The sequence below is a fragment of the Perissodus microlepis genome, chromosome 8 (assembly GCF_051167445.1).
Source record: "Perissodus microlepis isolate ML-2025 ecotype Zambia chromosome 8, ASM5116744v1, whole genome shotgun sequence".
Taxonomy (NCBI): domain Eukaryota; kingdom Metazoa; phylum Chordata; class Actinopteri; order Cichliformes; family Cichlidae; genus Perissodus; species Perissodus microlepis.
In genome coordinates, this window is record NC_140468.1 from 28,550,498 (window position 1) to 28,575,626 (window position 25,129).

Sequence of the window (25,129 nt, forward strand, 5' to 3'; positions counted from 1 at the left end):
GTGTGTATGTGTGTGTGTGTGTGTGTGTGTGTGCACTTGCTGGCTTGGCTGAGCTGGGATTACTGCAGGCTGCATGCTGAAGCCGGGTGTTGCTGGATGTTTGCACCTTTGTAAAATCAGCTCATGTCACACACACACCTGTGTCAGAATAATGCTGACTTTGCATCTGTACCATTCTGATATGTATATTGTGTGTGTGTGTGTGTGTGTGTTAGACTGGGAAAGACAGGCAGAGCAGCAGAGAGTGTGTGAGGGTGGGCGGGGCTAGATGTTGTAGCCTGCCTCAGCACATTTCCCCCACCAACTTTCCCCAGCCTCCACCCTCCTCCCCCCCCACCACCACCAGTAAAGTCAATACACTTCTGAGGAAAGCACCATTTTAACCACCTACTGCCTGCAATGCTGCACTGCACACACGGCGAGCACCGGAAAGCTCTGCTTTCCTTCAGGCACACTGAGTGGGCTTCAGCCCGACGTCCCCTCAGCACAAAGTGTGTGTGATGTGTGACTGCGTCACTGTGCTAACAGCACAGGTAATATTCACAGCGCCCTGCCTCCTGCACCTCTCTGCACTGTGACTGAACTCAAACTGCACCTCACACCTTCAGACCGAGAAACAGGAAAAAGGCTGCTTATGAATTATCCTCCTGTTACTACGACATATTAAAAAGAAAACAGCGACAACATTCACACCTAAGATAGACGTTACTGCAGGTTTCCATTACATACAGCTTTGCAACAATATGTTATATGGATGTTTGAAAATGAACAAAGACGAGTTTTGTATCAGAAAATGAAACATTTCAATAATTTAAATCACAAATTCAGAAGTAAATGCAGGTGTGTAGGTTCAGCGCCCCATACAGTTATTAGCAATCACACAAAACGATGATGTCTGAATGCTGATCTGTACAAAGTGAGCTGAGGGACACTTTAGTGTTCAAGTAGTACAAAACAAACAAGAAAACTCCCACAAACATTTCTGAAAATGTTGTGTTTGTTTTTTAAAATTTCAAATACTTTATAACAAGACAAAACTACAAACATGAACGCAGATTTGATCTAACTGTATCTCCTCTCTGTCTGTCACACACGTGGCAGCACTGCTGCTGTCATTGTGTTCGTATTTAACAACATACAAATGCAAGTGACACATGAGTTTGTGAGTCTGTCACTGAGCTAACAGCCTCAGCATGTTTGTGCTCTCTGCTCATGCTGCCTTCATATTAAATCATTTAAGAACTCATTTGAACATTGCAACAACAAACAAATCCTCCCTAACAGCAACAGTCACTTCAAACTGCATTAGATTTCACATCAATGTAGGGGTGACGTGGGCCGCGAGTGACCCCTGATACAAACTAAAATGTTACCAATATGTTCAGAGAGATGATTTATGCACATTAGCTCTTCTTCTCTCACTTCAAATGCAGCAGAGATTATTTCTGCGTCACACACGTTCGGTCCATATTCTTGGATGAAGTACTTTCAGCGTCGCTTTGCTTCCCATGTTTTTTTATGCTGCCAAATTGTCCAAATCCTTTAATTATCAATCAAACGTTCCCACATTTAAAAATAAGACATTTCTATATTTACAGTAAATAGACGAGTGCTTCACCTCAACCGTCCATGAAGTCTTTATGATGAAAGTGCTGAGATGTGTCATAACGAGTGTACTTATACTCACACATAAAAAGCTATTTGTCCTAATACTTTGCTTTAAATGAGGCTGTTTGCACATCTGTACACATGACAGGTGTGTCAGTGCAAACTGACTGACAGCCACGACACCGGCTGCCTTCTTTTGTTTTTCTCCAGTTATACCATTCAAAAAACATCTTCCATTAACATTCTTCCTACTTGCCATACTTGAGATGCTGGATTTTAGAAACTCTATTTCCTGCTGGGACAGTGTGCAGGAACATCTCTGCTGCATATGGATTAGACGTCCCCCATTCCTACTGGGAGACACAGCTGACAGTGTTCGAGAACAGCAGGGATGAGGTCCTGTGGGACTTTGAGCTCCAGACAGACGAGCACCTGCTGGCCAACCAAGCAGATATAGAGGTGTTTGACAAGAAATACAAGTCTGCAGAGTGCCAGAGAAGTACAACTCAGAGTAGAGCTGGTTAAGGTGGTGATCGGGTTAATATCAAAGTTTGTATTTAGGAAGTCCGTGAAATGTTTGACGGATATGAAAGCAGTTTGACTCAACACAGAGGTCATCCAGGCGACTGTGGACGATGGGGTGAGTAACCACGACCACCTCTGCACCACATCAGTCTAACATCTGTTTCAGCTCAGCTGAACATGTTTTTCATGTTTTGGTTAACGTCTCGACTCTGGGGATGAATTTCTTGTCTTAATCTGTATTTGTGACTGATTTCAAAAACGGGAGATTTAAAATAAAATCATATGAAACAGATGCTGTTGCTCACAGTCAATAACATGATATTGTTATAAAATGTATAATAGAATTTTGTTTTTATTTAAACAGTAAGACACTGGAAGTCAAACGAGTGTGTGTCTTAGAGACTGTAATCCAGGAGCCTCCTCGTCCTGCTCGGAGTTCTAGTTTCAGGCTGCCTGCAGGTGTCTGTCTAACCCACAGACTGACGTGTTGCCAGCTGCAGACACACAGGTATCTTTTACCTGGAAGAACTCAGCAGGTGACTTTGGCTCCACTACTGTTTGCTCTTTGCTCTTTTTTCTGACTCTGACTGTGAATGCTGTCACAGCATTACATTAGTAAGAACGCTGTAGATTCTGTTTCTTTGAGGTTATTTAATAGGTGAAAAATAATGTTGTACTAATAAATATACACTGGTTAATTTTCCAACAAACTGATGTGTTCTCAAAATCTTCCATCAAAAACACAGAGGAGCTGGCAGAGGTTTGTGGAAGCTACCATGCTGCATCATCATCCTGAACATAGTGGCCAGTCATGTTTTATGTCTCCAGAGATCTTCACCAAAGAAGGGAAACTGCAGTGGTCACAACATGACCAGCGTGTGGATAAAGTGACGTCCTCTTCCTTCTCATCTCAAGCCTCATCTCTGACTCAGGTCTCTGACACACAAAAACCTGCATAAACATGATCGCGGTTACTTCTCGTCAGCAGATTAGACGTGGGAAGCGTGACCTCCTGACTCGAGGAGCTGGCTAAAAGCTAACATTATTTAAGCTAACGTTAGGCTCAAGTGGCCTGTGTTGTATTTGCACATCACATGAGAGTTTCTTAGCTAAGACTACAACAACATTTATTTGAATTCAAATTTTAGGATCAGACATTCCTGAATAATCTGTGGAATGATGCTACATTCCACAGATTATTCAGGAACTTAACTTCAGATTGGAGTTCTTATGTTGTACATCATCTTTTGCAGTAGTGATGGGATTTTCGGCTCCCAAACGGCTCTTCAGGTTGTTTTGTTGCTTTAATTAATTTATTATCAACAACAATATAAAATTATGCACAAAAGGAATTACTAATGTAAAAAAAAACATGGTTTTATTTATATATGTTTATATATAAATATATGCAGTGGCCCCTAGAGACAAAACACGTACAAACACATTCCTAGAGTTAACTGAACTTCCAAAACAGAGCTACCTAGATCACTTAAATTACACAATTGAAAGCATATGTGCATTGTTTGTGTATTTATACACAAGCACTCATATATATTCCAATAATTTAAAAAAATGTTCATTTACCTGTTACTACCACACACCAAATCAGGTCGTTGGTACTTGCTGGCTTGTGTAGCCACTAGGTAACAAAAGCTCAACACTGCCCCCTAGCGTCCTGGAGCACTTCTGTTGTCTTTTATACGTCTTTGGAGTTTTTACGTGTTTTGAAGTTTTTACATGTTTTGAAGTTTGTATGTGCTTTGTCTGTAGGGGCCACTGTAAATATACTTTTATTTATTCACTCCACATAAAATGTAATAAATAAATCATAATACAAAAACCAACTAGTCACATTTCAACTTTTAGCTATTTAAATTTTCAGCTTTTTCCTTTTAAACCAATTTAAAGTGAAACAACACAAAACACTGCAAACCACAACACAATTAAATATAAATTAAAATATGAAAACAAAAAGAAGATGCATATTCTCTGTCATATGGACCTGCTTGAATAAACTTTCTGAATCCTTTATCATCTGCAACTGAAAGTAGTTGTGGATGATTACTATACCTTTCTAATGTGACGTTGTTGTTCCTGGCTCTCTCTCTCTCCCTCCCGCTCTGTTCCTGTGCTACTGAGAGTAACTACCGCCCCTCCCCCCTCTTCCCAGCGTAAAGCACAAGGCTCGCGTGCGGAGTGAAGCGGAAAAAAGGGCGAGAGAGAGAGAGAGGGTGAGAGAAAGAAAAAACACGGCGGCTCGCGTCGTTCTCGTCAAAGAGTCGGCTCTAAGAGCCGTTTCGTTCGCAACCGACACATCACTAGTTTGCAGGAACTCTTGTAGAATGAGAACGCTATATGACAGAACTATTGAGACAATGAGGGCATTATGTGGCCTTATTGGTGTTACGCCTGTTGGATTTAGTTACAAAAACAATCATTTGGTACCTGTGCTCAGTGTGAGCACGTTCATCGACAAGGTAAAGTTGTTTATCTGAAATGCTAATGCAGCTCAACTAACACTTATTTTTTTACTGATTTTCTTATAAATAAAACCTGTTACAAGTTTTCTAGTTTTCAGCTTTTAAACAGCAACATTTGGAACGTGTTCAATAAACTGTAAATTATCCAGCTACAAATTTATACTCATGTACTATTAGATGAGATGAGCAGCATCTCCACAGGGTTTCCCATACAGGTCTCAGCAACACTCTTAAACCTTTACCACTATATGGCTCATTATGGAGCAACAGAGATAACAGAAAGACTAGCAACAACGCACAGGTATGTGTGTATGATAACTAAACCTTTCAATAAGGACTTGAAAGAGAAAGCTTACAAAGATTCTCTTCTGTTATTGATAATACAGCATATTACTGTTATGTTCCCTTAAAAGGTCCACAGGATGAGGGAAAGTAATATAAGGTGTCCGGGTTGAACAAAGGAGATGGGGGTAAAATGGTGAAATTCAAAAAGGGTGGTATGAATAAAACTGTAGATTAAAAACAGTTTAAAATAAAATTATTTTTCTTTAACAAAATACACAAACATGCAAGGTTAAGGTCAACGATTTCACTCTGCTGTTATCAGAACAGGCTAACAGACATGCTAAAGAGCATGGCTGAGGCGCTTCTTTGGACTGGTTGGCTGTCAAACTTTGCCGTGCTGATAAGGACCTTAACTGACCTCACCCAACAGGGTGTCCCAAAGCTGACCAGTGGATGGGAGAGTGCCAGGCAGCATTTGTCCAAGTTAAGAGGTCTCTCTGTGGGGAACCCCTGCTCCACACTCCTGACTTTCCCTCCCTTTCTTCCTGCAGAGACCTGGGGGCCGTTTTGTCCAAGCCTGTAAGAGGGGGTCAACTGCCCCATTGTGTACTTCAGCCGGAAGATGTCAGACCAGGAGAAGAGATATAGCACAGTGGAAAAACCATGTTTGGCAATCCGATGGGCGTTCGACTCCCTTTGTTCTTACTTCCTGGGATGCCCATTCACCCTCTGTTAGGATCATGCAGTGGCTCCAATGCACAAAAAATACAATTCAACTCAGTTCAGTTTAAGGTAACACTTCATAACATGCCCCATGAATACTGTGCAAGTATCCTTTATTTACATGCATTTAGCAGGCAACAAGTCAGGTTTTTGCAGGAAACAATGAAACAAGTACACTGTTAGGACCATGTACTTTCTGGAATGCGAGCCATAATATGGAGTCCGCTGCAAGTCCCGCAAAACTATGAAACAATTACATTGTAGCACCGTGACTAAGGCACAAGTAGCCTGTAATTTTGTGCACCAAGTGAGGTTTTTGCACGAAACAGTAATTGCGCTGTTAGACCACAATTCAATTCAATTTTATTTATACAGCGCCAAATCTCAACAACAGTCACCTCAAGGCACTTTATATTGTAAGGTAGACCCTACAATAATACATAAAGAGAAAAACACAACAATCATATGACCCCCTATGAGCAAGCGCTTTGGCGACAGTGGGAAGGAAAAACTCCCTTAAAACATCTGCACAAAGAGCAGGAAAGTGCAGGAGGGACAGGTGAAGAGGCCATGCTGCTAGTGAATCTATCTGTCCATGAAGCCAGATAACACACACCAATGAGTTAAACTGCAGGAATGTCTTAAAGACATAAAGACCTGGATGGCCGCTAACTTTCTGCTTCTTAATTCAGATCAAACTGAGGTTATTGTACTCGGCCCTGAAAATCTTAGAAATATGGTATCTAACCAGATTCATACTCTGGATGGCATTACCTTGGCCTCCAGTAACACTGTGAGGAACCTTGGAGTCATTTTTGACCAGGACATGTCCTTCAACGCACATATTAAACAAATATGTAAGACTGCTTTCTTCCATTTGTGCAACATCTCTAAAGTTAGAAATATCCTGTCTCAGAGTGACGCTGAAAAACTAGTTCATGCATTTATTACTTCCAGGCTGGACAACTGTAATTCATTATTATCAGGAAGTCCTAAAACTCCCTGAAAAGCCTTCAGTTAATCCAAAATGCTGCAGCAAGAGTCCTGACAGAACGGTGGCCCCTAGAGACAAAGCACGTACAAACTCCAAAACACTTGCAAACCCCAAAACACATGCAAATTCCAAAACACAACGGAAGTGCTCCAGGACGCTAGGGGCAGTGTTGAGCTTTTGTTACCTAGTAACTACACAAGCCAGGAAGTACCAATGAACGGATTTGGGCTGTATCCCAATTCAGGGTCTGCAGCCTTAAAGGCCGCATTTTAAGGCCGATTACGTCACAGCGACACGACGAAGGCTGTCCCAATTCAAAGGCTGCTCGAAATGCGGCCCTCAAATGCGTCCTTAATTTCCCTGAATTTTAAGGATGGGTCGGTGTAGCCTTCATGGCCCAACATATCCCAGATTTCATAGCGCGGCGGTGGTGTGGATAATTTTGCCTAAAAAAAAACGGCGGAAGCGGAGCCGCCGAAGAGTAAACTTTCAGAACTAAGTACTGAATATTATGTCACTTATTTATGCGCAAATGTTTTTATAATGAAGAACATTAAAACATTACTGTTGGCCACATGTCGGGAAAGTTATGTGACATTAGCGATGTTTGTACTAACTTGGTTTTAAAGCCTTTACTTCAAAATATGCGCCGTTCAATAGTTGACTTTAATCTTACAGAGAATGTGAAGATTTTATGGATAATTAAAGTCAGTCATATATCCACAAACACAACAAGCTGAAAGTCAGTGATGCTGCTCGGTTTGCAGTCCTGAATATCACGGCACAAGCAGGATTCACTGCACTGTTAATGTTAGCTGTGTTATATTGCTGCCTCTGTTCGGTGGTGTCGAGCCAAACGGACTTTAACGTGTGTTTGAACGAGCTGACGGTTCACTCGTTAAGCTGAAAGAAAGATGCTTTAATTACAGGAATCACACATGTGTCCACTGGACCATCTGGAACTCTTCTTGTTTACACTCGTAATAACACAAACACTAAATCCTCCTTCTTTTGTGCTGTTGTGTAACAGTGTGTACACCTGAGACTGTCACCTGTCTGTCTGTCCTGCACTCTCTCTCTGTTTCTTTCTCTCTGATTGTGTAATAAAAGTATGAACATGTGTTTATAAGTTACACTTGTGTTTGAATCCTGCAGCTTCTCACACATTTGATTTCCATGTGTGACGACTGCAAGTGTCCAGAGTGAGGACAGACTGAGGGACCCACTGCTGCACATCATCTGTGAGGCTTTGCACCCCTGATGATCCACCAGGACAAACTCAGCAGTGTGTGAGGAAGAGGAGGAGGAAGAGCCAGCAGCAGCTGACAGATGGAGAGAATAGACAGACTGTTCCCTGTTTGTGAAGGACTGCTAGGAAAGTTTAACATAACTGTCTGTCCTGAATCAGTCTTATTAGGTAATGTTCAAATAATGTGATCATCCAGTGTTTTCAGTGTGGGAGAAAGTACTCAGGGCCTTCAGGTTACACACTATGAAAGGCAGCAACAAGTTTAATGTTCAGAAACCTAAAGTATGTATCAGCAGCAGAATGGAGCTAAAAATAAATGTTTGTTTCAGTTCTATGAAGCTTTGAGTATTTTGGATCAGTAGCTGCTGTGTTTGTTGCATCATATTGCTGTAATTGTTTATATGCTTTATATATTCTGAGCTAAGTTGAACTATAGTGTTACATCATATTCTATAAGGATGTTATGTGTTTGTAGACTTTCTGCCCAGTTTGACCCATTTAGCAGAAGTCAGCCTGTTTAAGGCTCTGATATCTATTCTGTATGACTTAAAGCAGTTATGACATGGTCTGATTTTCTCACCCAATAAAGGAATATTCACTATATCAGTCTACTCTTCATTCTATCAGAAACAGTTATCACAGCTTGTACATTTTCTTTTTATAAATATATGTAAGCAATGAGCCAAATTTAGTAATGCCAACATACTGAAGGAACAACATTTGTCTCTTATATATGATACATCTATATATGCACTGTCAAAGATGCTTGTCTTTGAGTGAAGATTTAAGGTGATAAGACATATAAATAACTGCAACTTGAATCTGTACTGAGGCTCAGTATTTGACACAGAGTTCAGGCTCACTGCTGTAATAGCTAATAATGATTAATATAATAACTATAATATTGGCCATTTTATATTTACATTACCAAAGTGATATGACTTTAGTCTCATGAACAACATCAGCTAATTGTTATTTACTAACTAATCTTAAATGACTGTTCAGTACAGAAATGAAGCCCAAAAATCATGTTTTACTGTCCTGTGGTCTCAGCCTCAGATACTTATCAAATCACACAAAGCTCTTGTAGAAACAAACAAACAAGGAGCTCGGGGCGTTTCAGGAGAGGTAAGTGACGGAAGTGACGGGGAAAGGTAAGCGACCCATGTTGTAGGTGACGTCAGACGCCGGAGATTTGGCGGAAAAAAAAAAAAGCGAATGGTAGCATAGAATTTAACAAAGTTTCTTTAAACTTCAGTATTGCCAAATAAACTAACCAACTGTCATATAACTAACAACATCTGTCCTATCATCTCTAACACCCTGGAGGACAACGAGGAGAGTTTAGACGCTCTCCAAGAATACATCGACCGGTGCTTTGAAGATTTAGTAATGAAGAAGGCCCAGAGCGCGTCTTCCCCGGCCAAAGCTGAGACGCCGTCATCTAAAAGATATCACCCGGCAGACTCCCCCGGCACAACATCGCCTGCTGGCAAAGATATCGTCGACATCCTGGAGTCAATCGATAAGCGATTGTCCAGTTTCGATGCAAGGCTGTCCCTGGTGGAGATCTTACACCGGGAATTTAAATCTCTAAAAGAATCCCTGGAGTTCAGCCAGCGGCAGGTGGAAACACTTGCTGCGGAAAACGCCACGCTACGGGACTCGGTCAAATCTCTAACCGATAATGTGACCCAATTAAACATAGAAAATAAAAAAATAAAAGAGACCGTTATAGATTTACAAGCCCGTAGCATGAGAGATAATCTGGTGTTTTCTGGTATTCCAGAGTCTGCCGGAGAGGACCCGGAAACGACCGTGAGAAGCTTCATTAAAATCCACCTGAAGCTGCCGGAGGACACGGTGAAAAACATAGGGTTCGATAGAGTGCATCGCATAGGGGCTCCGAAGACAGGAAGTGGGAGACCACGTCCTATTGTAGCCAAATTCGGCCACTTCAAGCAGAAGGAGCAGGTGAAGAGTCGTGGCAGAGAGCTGAAAGGAACGGATTTCAGCGTGAACGATCAGTTCCCCAGAGAGATCCTGGAACGACGCAGGGTCCTCTTCCCAGTCCGACGTAGTTTTATCCAGAAAGGCTCCCGGGCTGTCATCGCCGTGGACCGGCTCTACGTGGACGGACAACTCTACCGCGACCCTGGCACCACTCCATGGCTGTATTGACCGCACACCAGATAAGAATCCGCTACACTATTCTCTTCACTCACACTCTCTTGTATTAACTTTTGCTTAACTATGTAATTTCAGTTTGCTAATTTAGTATAACGTCACCGTCACTCTCCGCCAATGCTTTAATTGGAATGTTTCTGTTTTTATTTCTTTTTTCCTCTCTCTCTCTTGTCGCGCACCTTGCTCTTTGGTTTATTTGCTCCTCTTTTCTATCACTATGTCGATCACCTGTTTCCCTATCCATTCACAAACGACACTGTCTATTTCTACATGCTTACTCTGCACGATCACGCACACACATGCGTTTAAAGGCAACACATTTACAACAGCCACACAGCGCACACAGATATAGGACACATGCACACATTTGCTCATATTAGTTATTATGCACACACATAGTCAGACCTATGGAGCTTCTTGCCGCGCATTTTCTTCTCTTTACTTACCAAAAAAAAAAAAAAAAAAAAAATGATGTGTTTCCATTTTCCTCACCCGTCTAAGCGAGACACACAGCGTACATCATTAGCCACAAACACACAACTATGGGCATGCTAAGATTTGTCACATGGAATGTGCATGGAGCTGGCTCTAGGGAAAAAAGGTTAAAAATACTTAACCAACTTAAAAAATTACAGGCAGACGTTGTTTTATTACAAGAAACCCACATGCCTGTCACAGGTTTGAATAAACTTAAAACACCTGAGTTTCCTAATGTGTTCTCAGCCTGTTATAATTCTAGACAAAGAGGAGTAGCAATTCTAATACATAAAAATATTAATTTCACAGTACTCGATACAGTTATAGCTCCAGAGGGCAGATTCCTAATCGTCAAACTATCTATACTTAACCAAAAGCTAGGTATTGTAAGTATATATGGTCCAAATGTTGATGACCCCTCATTCTTCCACGGTTTTTTTTAGTACACTCTCCGAACACCTAGACTGCACAATTGTTCTGGGGGGAGACCTCAACCTGGGACTAAATGAAGAAATGGATAGGCTCAATACAGCAGGAACTCAGCGTAACTGGCAGTCCACAAATATAATCAAACAGTATATGAGCGACTTTGGTCTTTGCGATGCATGGCGCTCCCTTCACCCCAATAGTAAGGAATATACTTTCTTCTCACATGTCCATCACTCCTACTCTCGTCTGGATTATTTTCTGGTCAGCAGCTCACTGCTGAGTAACATTACAGACACTGAGATTCATCCTATAGCTGTCAGCGATCATGCTCCTGTATCTTTAACACTAATACAGATGAATAATACTACACCAAGAAAAAACTGGAGATTTAATACATCACTGCTCAAAGACGAAGAGTTTATCAAATACTTTAAAAAAGAATGGACTCTATATTTAGGCTTTAATGACATTCCTGGAACATCAGCATCTGTCCTCTGGGAAGCAGGGAAAGCCGTGATGAGAGGTAAAATAATCTCTTTCTCATCACATAAGAAGAAAGAAGAAAACAAAAAAATTCAGGAACTAGAGAAAAACATCAAATCCTTAGAAAAAGCCTATGTGTCACACCAAGATCAAGAAATATTAAACAAAATACGCAAGACAAAACTAGAATTAAATGAAATTATTAATAAAAAGACTAAATTCTTAGTACAAAGACTTCGCCTGCAAAATTATGAACACGGTAACAAATCCGGACAATTTCTTGCTAACCAGTTAAAAATCAATAAAGAAAAAACAACTATATGTGCTGTTAAAGATTTATCTGGGAATACAATATATGATCCTAAAAAAATAAATAACATTTTTAGGGATTTCTATGAAACTTTATATACACCACAAATAAACCCATCTAAAAACGAAATTGATTAATTTCTCGACAACATAACTCTTCCAAAATTATTAGACACCCAAGCAATAGCACTGGATTCGCCACTGACGCCAGGTGAACTCCAGGAAGCTCTGATAAGTATGCCCAATAATAAGGCTCCAGGTCCAGATGGTTTTCCAACAGATTTTTACAAAGAATTCTGGACAATTCTGGCACCAGTTTTTCACAGGATGTTGCAGGAAATCAAAGAAAATGGTAGACTACCACCAAATATGAACTCTGCAAATATCAGTCTCTTACAAAAACCAGGCAAAGACCCTGTATATCCCTCAAGCTATCGTCCAATATCCCTTATTAATGTAGACCTTAAAATAATCTGCAAAGCTCTCTCAAAGAGATTAGAGAAAATAACCCCCCTTTTAATTCATCCTGACCAAACTGGTTTTATAAAAGGTAGGCACTCATCAACAAATACACGTAGATTACTTAATTTAATAGACTACTCATGCAGTAAAAACACTGAAACCATAATATTTTCTTTAGATGCAGAAAAAGCATTTGACAGAGTTAACTGGAAATTTCTATTTGCAACTTTACATAAATTTGGTTTTGGACCCTGTTTCATAAACTGGTTAAAAATATTATATAACTCCCCAACAGCTTGTGTCAGAACAAATGACCAAACATCCTCCCGCTTCTCTCTTCTGAGGGGCACCAGACAGGGATGCCCACTCTCCCCTTCACTGTTTGCAATTTTTATTGAGCCATTAGCAGCAGCAATTAGACAGGCTACAACAATTAAGGGCATAAAATGTAAGAATATAGAACATAAAATCAGCCTTTATGCAGATGATGTGTTACTTTTTCTCCAAAACTCACAAACCAATATCTCTGGGGTAATTGCATTGATAAATTCCTTCTCAAGTGTCTCAGATTATTCAATTAACTGGTCGAAATCAACAGTTCTTCCGATTAATTGCTCCTTCCATAATTCTTCTCCTTCCCCACTGCAATGTGGAAATATAAAATATTTAGGTATCAATGTCTCTCCTAAACTTTCAGAATTAACTAAATTAAACCACATCCCACTTTTAAAGACAGTAGAAGGCGACCTGGCTAGATGGAAATCTTTACCCATATCACTCATGGGAAGGGTCGCCGCTATAAAAATGATGATCTTGCCAAAAATAAACTATTTATTTTCAATGATCCCAAATAAGCCATCACAAGATTGGTTCAGATCTCTAGACTCGTACATTTCTAAATTCCTTTGGAAAGATAAACCTCCACGTATCAGCTTAAAAACACTACAAAGGACCAAGGATAAAGGAGGATTAGATCTGCCTAACTTTAATCACTATTTTTTAGCCAACAGGCTTCAGTTCATCTCTAGATGGTTTAAACACACCTTCTTAGATGAACCTTGGATAGATGTAGAACAGGCACTATGTAATAACCTAGAAATTTCAGACCTACCATTTATCAGCTCAAACATCAAACGACATGAATGCTTTAAAAGCATCAATATTAGCTCTTCTCTGACAGCATGGTGGGAGTTTCTAAAAATGACAGAGTCTTCATTAATCCCATGCAAACGTACACCTATCTGGAACAACCCGGACATATTACAAAACAATAATTTGATAAACTTTTCAGATTGGAGTTGCAAAGGAATTAAATACTTGGAACATATATTGGAAGGAACAGACTTTATTTCGTTTGACAGACTAGTTATACAATATGGGATCAACAAGAAACGATTTTTGGAATATCAACAAATTGAATCCATAGTAAAAAAGAAATTTAATCCCAGTGAAGCTGAATTACAAACACCACCAAGTGTGGTACAATTTCTTAGTCTAAAACTCCCCAAATTATTGTCTAAAATATACAGAACACTTTCTAAAATAGATGAATCAATATCCCTTCCTATTGCAAAATGGGAAGCAGATTTATCAATCAACTTAGACCCAAACCTTTGGTCTCAGATATGCTTAAAAACCTTTCAATGGATCAGAAATCCCAGTTTGCAATTAATACAATACAAAATATTACACAGAGTGCACTATACTGGTCATAGGATGTTCAAGATGGGCTATATGATATATAATAGATCACATTAGTCTTGATACAACCTCTGCCATCACATTTGATCAATCCCTTTGGGCTCCTTTGATCGGCTTCATCACCTAGTGGGGGTGGGGGGTCATGGTTTGGTCCTGCCTTCGCTATTGTGGTTGATGTGGGGGTAGGGACGGCCTTAGGGCGTCTGGGGAGTCCCTAGGGACGTTTCCCTGGAGGGCCTAACCTGGGGGCTGTGGCCATGACCTGGTTAGAAGCTCTGGGGCTCTTGGATGGTGTTTTCCTTGTGGCTGCGTACAGCGGAGATGGGGGAGGGTCTGTGCTGGCGGACGTTGGTTACTGGCCTGGTAGCCTGGCTGCCCCTGGGAGGGTCCGGGACGGGCGTGGAGGCTTGGGGGTCTGGGGGTGCTCCGTCCCCCGGTCTGGGGTGCTGGCCGGGCCTTGGGGGCTTGGGTCCTGGCTGTTGTGTCGCCGGAGCAGTGGGCGGGTGGGTGCAGGGGGGCTCAGCCCCAGTGCAGGGGACCTCTGGTGCATCGGCCCAACTAGGGGGCTCTCTAACTGGTGGGGAGGTTGTTACATCTTTGCAGGTGGTCTCCTCACTACAGGAGCTCACTCTGCAGGTGGGGGGAGAGATATAGGAGAGGGGGAGAATGAACTCAACCTGGGTGTCTATTGTCTTGTGTAGTTTGGGAGATGATTGGATGATGGGGTGGGTGCAGTTTTCTCTGGGGTGGAGTCGGGTGGGCTGCCCCGGACTCTGTGGGGCTGGGCAGTGCTGCTGCTGCGGGCCCCGGTCCGGATGGGCCTGGGCCTCCTTGCCCTGGTGGGTTCCAGAGCGTGGGGGTGCCTACTGGGGTCAGCGGGGGAGCTGGCCCCAGGGAGGGGCCGCTTGCCCCTCCCTTTCTTCCCTCCCCATCCTCAGCTGCCTCCCTATTCCCGCTCTACCACACCCACCCACACACGCAGGGCTTGGGGTGCAGGTATGTCACCAGGGTGCAGGGGAGGCACTCCCCCTCTGCCCCCTTCTGGCCGCCTGTGCCTCAATTTTATTCTGCAACCTAGACATCCACATTACTCACACTCTCACATAACACATACATATAGGGCCTTGGGGGTGGGCACGTTTTACAGCATCCAGAGGATGGTCGTTGTACTCCAACCCACCTCTGGCGCTGGTGCCCTACCCTCAATTTTAAATGCATTTAGACACTGAGGGTTTTCGGGAGGAGCCGTGCTGCTCTCTGAGAGGAAGCTAGTACCATGCTCTCCTGAGTTTTCAATGCACTTTAGAACAGCACACAACAACATTACATATGAGCGGGCGTAGGGAGGTTTGAGGTCTTCACTCACCCCGGTTCTGTTAGCCGTCAGGGCTGGGGGGCTGGGAGGAGGTGCTGGCCGTCAGACTGGGGTCTGGGATGCGGGGCCTCCCTGCTACTGCCGATAAGGAGGTGGTCCGCTTGCCTCCACCCCAGAGAGAAGGGTTACATCTCCTGGGTCTAGGTGCGGCTTGCCCCTCTGGGGGCGGGGGTACCTGGACCTGGGATATAGAGTATGTTTGGGGAGTGCGACTGTCTGTGCAGTGTCTATTTGTGTCTGTCTACACGTTGGGTGAGTGCCGAGTATTTGGTTGTGCATATGGGGGTGGGAATGCACGTCTGTGTCCGCGTGTGCCTGTTTGTCTGTGTCTATATGTCAGGTTGGGTCTTAGACTCAACCTCTCTGGGTACATCTCAGGCCCTCTAAAGTACGGAGGCCTATCTCCCCTCACCACACTCCCTGCCGGTGGCTGATGCCCTTAGACGTTGGTGTGTTGGTGGTCCTTGTCATCTGGGGCTGGGCGCTCATGCATGTACCGGCTCACTCCTGGTGGCCGATTGGCGGGGCCGGGCGCCTGTGGCCCGGCTGGGCTCCTTCCGGGGGGTGGGATGCCCTCAGGCCTCTGGCCTCTGGGCCTGAAGCTCGGTCCTCTCTGGCACAGCTGGCTGCCGGCGGAGCCCGCGGGCACGCCACTGCAACCCCCTCTGGCCTCTGCTCCGTAGCTGCGGGGTGACCTCTCGTTTGGGGCTCTACTCAGCTCTTCCCAGGAGGGTGGCACGGTTCCCCCCCCCTTTGGTGGTCCTCCTCGGGTCCTTGTACTCTGGGGCCTCTGGATATCTGGGGCCTGGATCTCCTCCATACCTGCTTCATACCCTGGTGGACGGGGCTATGGCTCCCCACACTCCCTAGCAGATCGTTACATGGAGAAACCTTTGGAATACAAGCATGCTGATCCACACAGGTGTGCACACAGGTGTACACACGGGTGTTCACAGACGCGGACTACACCTTTCTTGGCTGCTGCCTCAAAGCACATTGTGCGCTGTCTATCTTGCGTGCTGCACAATATCGTTTATTATTTAGTATCTACTGTTATCTACTGCTAGCTAGTTTATTGTGATGGTGCTGTTTTTATTATGTTGCTCTTTGTTGTTTGCTTTCTCTTCTGTTTTTTTTCTCCATACAGGTGATCCAGGCGTTTTGTTTGTTTGTTTGTTTGTTTTTTCCTTTCTTCCCCCCCTTCTCACCGTCTCTTCTCCCCTTTGGTTTTCTTTCTCTCCCTCTCTTTCTTTCATTCTTTCTCCCTGTCCTATCCCCCAGTCATGTCTGTCCCGTTTGTAGCAACTGAAAATAAAATAAATACATAACTATAATAAAGGTCAATCAAATGGACCAATATGGTAAGGCCATGATGATCCACTTGGTAAAATAAATCCGCTTGGCATCTTTCTTGGCCTTAAGACAACAATTCTGATGGCTAAAGATCCAAACGGGACACAAAAAAAAAAAAAAAAAAGAAACAAACAAACAAATGAACAAAATATGTTCTCCTTCATTTCTGTCAAACAAAGTTGTATGACACGTTTCCAGCGGTTAGTATCATGGTTGCTAGGCAACCTGGGAAGCGCGACGGAGACTAGACCGTCGCATACAGCCCATGTGTTTGCAACAAACTTGCCGTTTATTTTGCAAATCGAGCTCAACACTGCCCCTAGCGTCCTGGAGCACTTCCGTTGTGTTTTGGAGTTTGCATGTGTTTTGGAGTTTGTACGTGCTTTGTCTCTAGGGGCCACCGTATGACAGGGACTAGAAAGAGAGAGCAGATTTCTCCTGTATCGGCTTCCCTTCATTGGCTTCCTGTTAAATCCAGAATTGAATTCAAAATCCTGCTCCTCACATACAAGGTCTCAAATAATCAGGCCCCATCTTATCTTAATGACCTTGTAGTACCATATCACCCTATTAGAGCACTTCGCTCTCACACTGCAGGCCTACTTGTTGTTTCTAGAGTATTTAAAAGTAGAATGGGAGGCAGAGCCTTCAGTTTTCAGGCCCCTCTTCTGTGGAACCAGCTTCCAGTTTGGATTCAGGAGACAGACACTATCTCTACTTTCAAGATTAGGCTTCAAACTTTCCTTTTTGCTAAAGCATATAGTTAGGGCTGGACCAGGTGACCCTGAATCCTCCCTTAGTTGTGCTGCAATAGACGTAGGCTGCCGGGGATTCCCATGATGCATTGAGTTTTTCCTTTCCAGTCACCTTTCTCACTCACTATGTGTTAACAGACCTCTCTGCATTGAATCATACCTGTTATTAATCTCTGTCTCTCTTCCACAGCATGTCTTTATCCTGTTTTCCTTCTCTCACCCCAACCAATCACAGCAGATGGCCCCGCCCCTCCCTGAGCCTGGTTCTGCCGGAGGTTTCTTCCTGTTAAAAGGGAGTTTTTCCTTCCCACTGTCACCAAAGTGCTTGCTCATAGGGGGTCATATGATTGTTGGGTTTTTCTCTGTATCTATTATTGTACGATCTACTGTACAATATTAAGCGCCTTGAGGCGACTGCTGTTGTGATTTGGCGCTATGTAAATAAAACTAAACTGAATTGAATTGAACCGAGTCGGCTACAAGCTAAGGTAAGCTAGTGAATCCATAAGAACACAGTAAATGAAAATGAAACGTGTGTGACATGCTGGCAACAAATAACAACAAATAACTCTCAATCATGTTCTAACTATATCATGTACAGATGGTTACAAAAAATACACCAAGATATATTTATTTTTTATATGTACATAAAGAGCAGTAGGAGTGATAACAATGCACATGTGGGTGTTATAAGGTTTGACTGCTGTCAGGATGAAGGGCCTACAATAGTCCTGCACTGTGGCTTTAGCAGTCGACGGCTGAAGGAGCTGCTCAGGGCCTCCACACTCTCATGCAGGGGGTGAGGGTGGTGCCTATAATGGACATTAGCTTGGCTAACATCCTCCTCTCACCCACCTTCTCTTTAGCATCTAGGGGCACAGAGCTGGCCCTCTTTACCTGTCTGTTAAGTCATAAGTCATTTCCTGCCCTTCTATGTGCTGCTACCTCCCCAGCACACAACTGCATAAAAGCAAAAGCCGTCTCTACGACATAAAAGGTCCTCAGTAATTTCCCACACACCTCCAAAAGACCTTGAGCTGTGTAGCAGGTGGAGCTGACTTGAGACAACAAATTAATAAACAAGCTCAATCCAAAGAAAAGCTCCCGAAGGCCATGGAGCACCACACAGGCTCATCAAATGTCAACAACAACTGATTGAAATCAAGGAGTGAGCTGTGTGTGTGTGTGTGTGTGTGTGTGTGTGTGTGTGTGTGTGTGTGTGTGATTATGTTAGAGGTTTTACAGATGCTATGTAGTGAGTACATTTCGACACCTGGACTTCAAGTACAGATTCAAATAAGCAGGAACAGCTCACAGTAAACAGGAAGAAGAAGAAAGATTAAACAGGAAGAGAAAAAAAAAACTGACCAGTCTGGTGATGACGGGAAGCCCAAAGTGCCACAAGTGCTCGGTGAGTAGATCGCTGCACACCACGTTACCAAACACAGCAATGGTTCCTGGTTTGCACAGACCACTTCCTGGCTTGGTTTCTGCAAAAGTGAAAGTCATTTCTTCTTATTCACGATATAAAGTCACTGATAACAATAATACTTCATGTGTTTCAAACAGTAAGAGGCTGGTAATAACACAATCCCAAGACAGTATCCACACATGTTTCCTGTTGTCTGTACCCCTCTACTCCTTCTTTACATCAGTCAGATCCAGCTCCTCCCCCTCTTGGACAACATGTGTCCATGCCATGTAACATGTGACATACTGTTATTTTAAAGCATTTACAAACAAACTGCGTAAACAAACAAACAAACAGAGCCAAAACAATAGTGTCTGCTAAATGCCAGGTTAGTCACAAACAGTACTTTTGTTCTTCACGTCCCATGGACTGGATTTACTTTGCGTCACTGACACCTGGATGTCTCCTGGTGAGTCCAGCCTTAGTCCGCGGCTCGTGGTGGAGGTCGAGCCACTGAACTTTGCCCGTAAACAGTCGTCGCCTCCCGTCTCTTTCTGCTGCTTTGAATGAAACTTTTTCGAGTCACTCTCCTGTGCTGCTGTGTGATAGTTCACCTTTCACCAACATTTAATAGGGACTTTTTAACTGACTTCTGTCTCTCGGGTGAAATTATGGTTAAATTGTTGGGACTTTAATATCCATGTTAGTTTGAAGCCTCTGGTGAAGGAGATATAGCGGACTCTTAATCTATTTCAATCTGTAAGTGGTCCCACTCAGGAACGTGGGCCCACTCTGGATCCTGTTTTAGCTTCTGGTTTATCTGATGTCAATGTGAAAATTGGTGATGCAGAGTTTTCAGATCTGTCGCCTCTAGATTTTAACTGGGAGCGTGGAACTAATAAAAGCATCTGACTGGAGGAGCGCAGAGTTCGAGTGGGAGGTGCAGGCTAAGCAGATCTGAAGTGTAACCTGAAGCCAAACCATGGAGAGCTTTAAGAGCAAATAATAAAACCTTTGAAAAGAGTATGAAGAATCACCACATGAGCTACAGCTTGGGCATAAGTGGCACTATTTTTCTGAGACATAATGTTTCCTTTCATTGTTATGCAAACAACTTTCAAGTGTATTTTCCACTGAAGCACTGGTGCATCCTCTGTCCAGCCTGTCCTTGACTGCATCATTGACATCAGGAGATTGCACTAAATCGGTTGAAGTTTAATGAGAATAAGGCAGAAGTCATGTTGTTTATACCCAGTTGCACTGGGTATAAACAACAGCCCCCCCTGCATCGAGCGTCCCTTTCTGACTCCATATGAGAAATCCATTAACTTAGCTGTGAAAATGGATCCTTCTCTACAGTTTCATCCTCATGTGAGTCCTGTGGGAAAATCCTGCTTTTTCCAGTTGAAGCGACTGTCAAAGTTCAAGCCTCCTCTGTCCAAACACAACATTGAAACATTACTTAGTGCTTCTTTTACCTTCTGGTCCGTGTTTGTCTTTTATATTTGGTGTTGTTGTTTTTAAAGTGCATTAGAAATAAAGTGGTAAATATGGTAAAAACATTCCTCTTTCATCATTTTACACTCCAACTCCTTTACATCATAAATTTTGGTCAAACTGTTTAGCAGTGTTGGGTAAGTTACTTTAAATTAGTAACTTAGTTACATTACTAGTTACTTCTATCAAAAGTAACTCGGTTACTTCAAGTTACTCGTTACTTTCAGAGTAACTAGTTACTAGGGAAAGTAACTTTGGTTTTACTCAGAATTCTCTTGTTAATGTGTTGCTTCTGTAGCTGGATACCCAGCCAGACTGCCAGTCTTCTAGCTTGCTTACTTGCCACAGTGCACTGTGCCACCTATCAATAGAAAGGAAAAGATAATGTGCATATTTCCACGAGAGAAATCCCACGCCTGGACCGTCGTTGACCGCCGCCATGATTCTAGCCTACGTCACAGCGTCATGTGCGCTTTTTACATCCAACACGAAAACTGCAGTCGTGGTGCTTTGATTGTACTCAGAACTCTGAAATTCTGCCTTCAATAGGAAGATGTAGGTAAAACCAGACTGCAGATGAGCTGCATACAGGGCTGGACTGGGACAAAAATCGTCCCGAGCGTTTTGACTAGAGACCGGCCACCATTATAGGAAAAATCCTAAAACCTTTGAATGAAAACGCTGTTGTGACAGTGATGTACTGTCTTGTTGGTATATATGTATGATTTCTATACATTTTACATCAGATAAAAACTTTGGTTGTAAGATTCAGATAATTATTTAATAAAAGCTAGACATTTTAAATGAGAATAACAAAGAAAAGTATTTCTTTGTGCCCCCCTCTCCCTGTTAATGCCCTTCCTGCCCCCCTGGCAACACTTTGCTAGACCCGCCCCTGCACAGTTACCAGCTGTCAGCTACATAAAAAAAGGATCCTGGTGTTATTTGTCTCTCAGAAACAGTTCATAACTTCAACTCATTCATGTCACCTCAAAGGTAAACCTGTTTCTCCATCACCTGTTCAGCTCTGATGATTCAGTAAGGACATCTCCTGGTTTCATCTTCATGTTTCTCACCACATATCCAAACCGACATCATGACCAGCAGCTTTACAGCTGTGGCTCCAGCAAACATCAGCTGATACTAGAAAGTAATATTAAATAAATTCTAACAACAGCTGATCAAGCTTAAACGTGCTGCTGTTGTTTAGCGCGACATCTGCTGGTTTCCTCTTTCTGGCTCAAAGTGGGAGATAAACAAACAAGAGAGACGATCAGCTGATCATTGATCAGGTTCATGATTGAGGTAGAAAAAGGAGAGAGAGGGGAGAGAATGAGAGGAGAAGAGGCAGCTGTGCAGCAAAGACACAGAATAAATCCAGCTTTGTGTCTTTTTCATTGTAGCTGAAGTCCGGGACAAACTGTGCTCCTATTCAGCTCAATACGAAACGCGTAATATTTTCTCTGAATACGAGACAATTCTGTTTGTACGGGACGGTTGGCAACTCTACTAACTAACCTTATGAATAAAATAAAGTTCACTATCAGTAACATCAAAGCACCACCCAGCTGTAGAAACTCTGTCATGCTAGCTAGAACGCAGTACGAGTTATTGTAACTGATGGTAAAAAGTCAGCACAATGAAAATAAACTCCACCTAAACTTGGTTTATATCTGACCCAGATAGACTGCAGGTCATAACTTCTTACCTGAAGTTCAGTTCACCGCCTCGGGTCTCTCCTCCTCTTGCCTCCCCTTTCCCTCATCCACCTGCTGGCCTCCACCACTTGCTAATGTTACTGAATCTGTGGAAGCTCTGCGGTAGCCACCACACCTACACTGCTGTTTAGTAAGTGAACCTCCTCTGCTGAGAGTCACTTTGCCTGTTAACTCACAATAAACAGAGCAGTGAATGGTTTGTTTAGCACACTGGTTTGCTGTCAGTCTCCCATCAAAGAAAACAAGTTAATCAAACACCAACCAAAAGAAAGCTGCTAGCCTCTCGGCTTTTGTTAACAGGACACTTCACGGCAGGCACTGCTTACAACACAATAACACGTATTTGTAATCCTGTAAAGCAAAGTTGTGTCGTTATGACTACAGAAGGCAGAACTGGTTCATGAGTATTATCATCAACACACAACAGAAGTGAGAATGACAACAGCTATGAAAAAACAATATGACAAGAAATATCCAACTGTAAGGCAGAAGACAAGTACGCACACACACACACACACACACACACACACACACACACACACACACACACACACACACACACACACACACACACACACACACATGTCTGGTTTGCTATCTTCGTGGGGACATCCCATTGACATAACCCTAACATAACCTAATTGTAACCCTGACACTAAAACCACATTTTGAGTCTCAAAAATGCCTTCAACCCCATGGGGACCCGGATTTTGGTCCCCACCAAGATAGTAAGAACCTGTACACGCAGACACACACACACACACACACACACACACACACACTGCTGAGGCTGCAGGGATCTGGATGCCAGTCCAAAAACAGTACGAGCTCCTCTGTGTGTCCCTGCAGAGACTCCAGGTGAGAACAAAGGCCTCCAGTGTGCGATGCAGAGTTCTGCTCTTCTCTGTGTCGAGCTGATCTGATTGAATAAAAGCTCCACGGTATCCTGTTCTGGCTCCATATAATCTTTCCATACAAGATATACTTGTTTTACTATACTCCTCATGTTTTATACATAATGTTGTGACTATATTCTGTGACCACGGTGGGCAGATAACGTCTCTCTGTAAACGCTGCTCCTTCCTGTACTGTTGTTTGCAAAGGCAGTTTAAGCTTTACAGAGACAGTGGATCCCTTTGGCTGTGGGCTGTGGAGTCAGACGGCCTTTCCAACCTCTGACCTCACATCGTTGGGAGACAAGAAGACCCGAGACGTTTGGACCATCTCCACTGGAATTTTCATAAACAGACCACATTGTCCTCGTGACAGATATGAAATAAACTGGGGGGAATGAGATTTGTTCAAGTCATCACAGGGCTGAGGAAGCTCAGTGTTTCAAACGTGATGAATTACTTTCAAAAGAAAAAAGAACTGGGAGATCCTCTCTGTACTGATTCTTCCACAAACAATGGTGCCGAGCAAAGGTGGCGAGTACAGCTGAGCTGTGTTAAAAAGTACAAAGTAAAAGTTAAAATTTTTAAACAACTTCTTTACTCAAGTAAAAGTACAAAGTACACTTCTACCACCTACTACTAACTTTGTGCTATATTAATTATAATGAAGTAATATTAGTAGATAGAAAAACAAAATTATTTTAGTCTACTCTTTCATTGTACTTGAACTCTGAACCAGGTTGAAGCAGTTAAATAGAACCTGATCAGAGAGAAAGAGGGGGAATAATAAACAGCTTTATTTTCTGTTACATTTTAAAGGCTGACTTTGCCTCCAACAGGAAAATGAGCAGGGAAGTGGCTGAAGTGGGATTGAGCAGTGGCTCAGTGTGGGGACACAGCGCACAATAATTTCTACTGAGAGCTCCGGTCCTAGTCTACAGGCTGTGATCAGCTGATCTCTGCTCTTTGTGTATTTACACACCTGAATTCAACCAGATGTGAGCAGATGTTTTATGAGTTGTCCTGGTGTTTGTCCTCTGCACTGTTCATGCTGTGTTTGTATTAGACTGTATGAAGATGGTGAGGAGGCGAAAAGCCCTTCATGTAGACTGACTCTGACCATGAGCAGCACAGCCACTGAGCACCAGCCACACACTGTTCGTTACTTTGACTCTGTGGTAAGCTGGGGCGGCTGTAGCTCAGGAAGTTGAGCAGGTCCTCTACTGGTTGAAAGGTCGGTGGCTCGATTCCCCTAGTCTGCATGTTAAAATATGCCTAAGTTGCTCCACCAGAGTGTGAATGTTAGTCAGTAAGCACTTAAAATCATAGAAGAGAGTGAATGTGGCGGGTTGTATTAACAGCTTTGAATACAGAGAGAGGAGAAGCACTGCATAAGAATCAGTCCATTCAGCAAACCCATGACAGAACAGCAAACCAACCTACGTGGACCTTTAATTAAAACATTTAATCCAGCTTAGTTTGCAACATGAAAACAAACCAATATCTGATTTAAAAACATGAGGACTTAAGTGTAAGCTTACATTTACACTTTATCAAACCCCACTGAGCATGCTTTAACTCCAAGCTCTCTCCTCTCCTTCTTTCTTATCTTTCTCCATCTCTGAGTGAACTTAGCTCTCTTTCTTTTCTCTCCCTGTCAGATTCAGCAGCTGGACCTTCAGCTGCAACACACTGTGAGACAAACCGCACACAAACGGTTTGTGTTTGAATTAGTGTTGAGCTGATAGAAGTGCTGAATTTGAAATGAGCTGCCACAGCATGTTACAGCTTTATGCTCGCTTGTCTTCTGTAGTGGTAGCTTGATGCTGAAGTACCACGACCGTAACTCTTCGACGCCTGCATTTGTTCCAATGCTGAACACAAGACAAAAAACACAGACCCACTTCAACCTCAAAGACAAACAGTTTTGCCTCTTTCGTCTGTTTAATAAAAACCGGACTGCCTTTCATGTGTTACTGTTCTTAAGCTCTGTTTGATGTGTGAAGGCCTGCAGTGACTCAATAAAAAGTCAACCTCCTAAACTGAGAGGAGAAATGTGTAGACGAACTTCTTAGTGTTAAAATATTGTTTTTATTTACACCTACCTGCTGTGCTGGTAGGTGTGGAAATGGAAAAACTACTGTATCAAATGAAAACATAGAAAGAGCGAACATATTATCCAACAGCTGTCCACTTCAGTGATATGAAACATGAG

The 25,129-nt window shown here is 42.9% G+C and overlaps 1 protein-coding gene and 1 long non-coding RNA gene across 9 annotated transcripts in view; one reads left to right on the top strand and one right to left on the bottom strand.

Moving 5' to 3' along the window:
• The window catches only part of LOC146382158 (RNA binding protein fox-1 homolog 3-like), a 530,501-nt gene that overhangs the window by 203,851 nt on the left and 301,521 nt on the right, over window positions 1–25,129 (bottom strand). For all 7 annotated transcript variants that reach the window (XM_084938515.1, XM_084938511.1, XM_084938507.1 and 4 more), the window contains exon 4: window positions 18,764–18,885. In XM_084938515.1, the coding sequence (XP_084794641.1) occupies window positions 18,764–18,885 (122 nt within the window). The remainder of the gene's footprint in view (window positions 1–18,763; window positions 18,886–25,129) is intronic.
• LOC146382159 (uncharacterized) lies at window positions 287–8,465 on the top strand. Of its 2 annotated transcripts, XR_014801220.1 has the most exons (5): window positions 287–2,248; window positions 2,498–2,669; window positions 2,880–3,065; window positions 5,450–5,690; window positions 7,771–8,465. It is a non-coding gene; the product is annotated as an uncharacterized LOC146382159 (long non-coding RNA). The 2 variants fall into 2 exon arrangements; XR_014801219.1 differs by having other exon boundaries at window positions 287–2,669.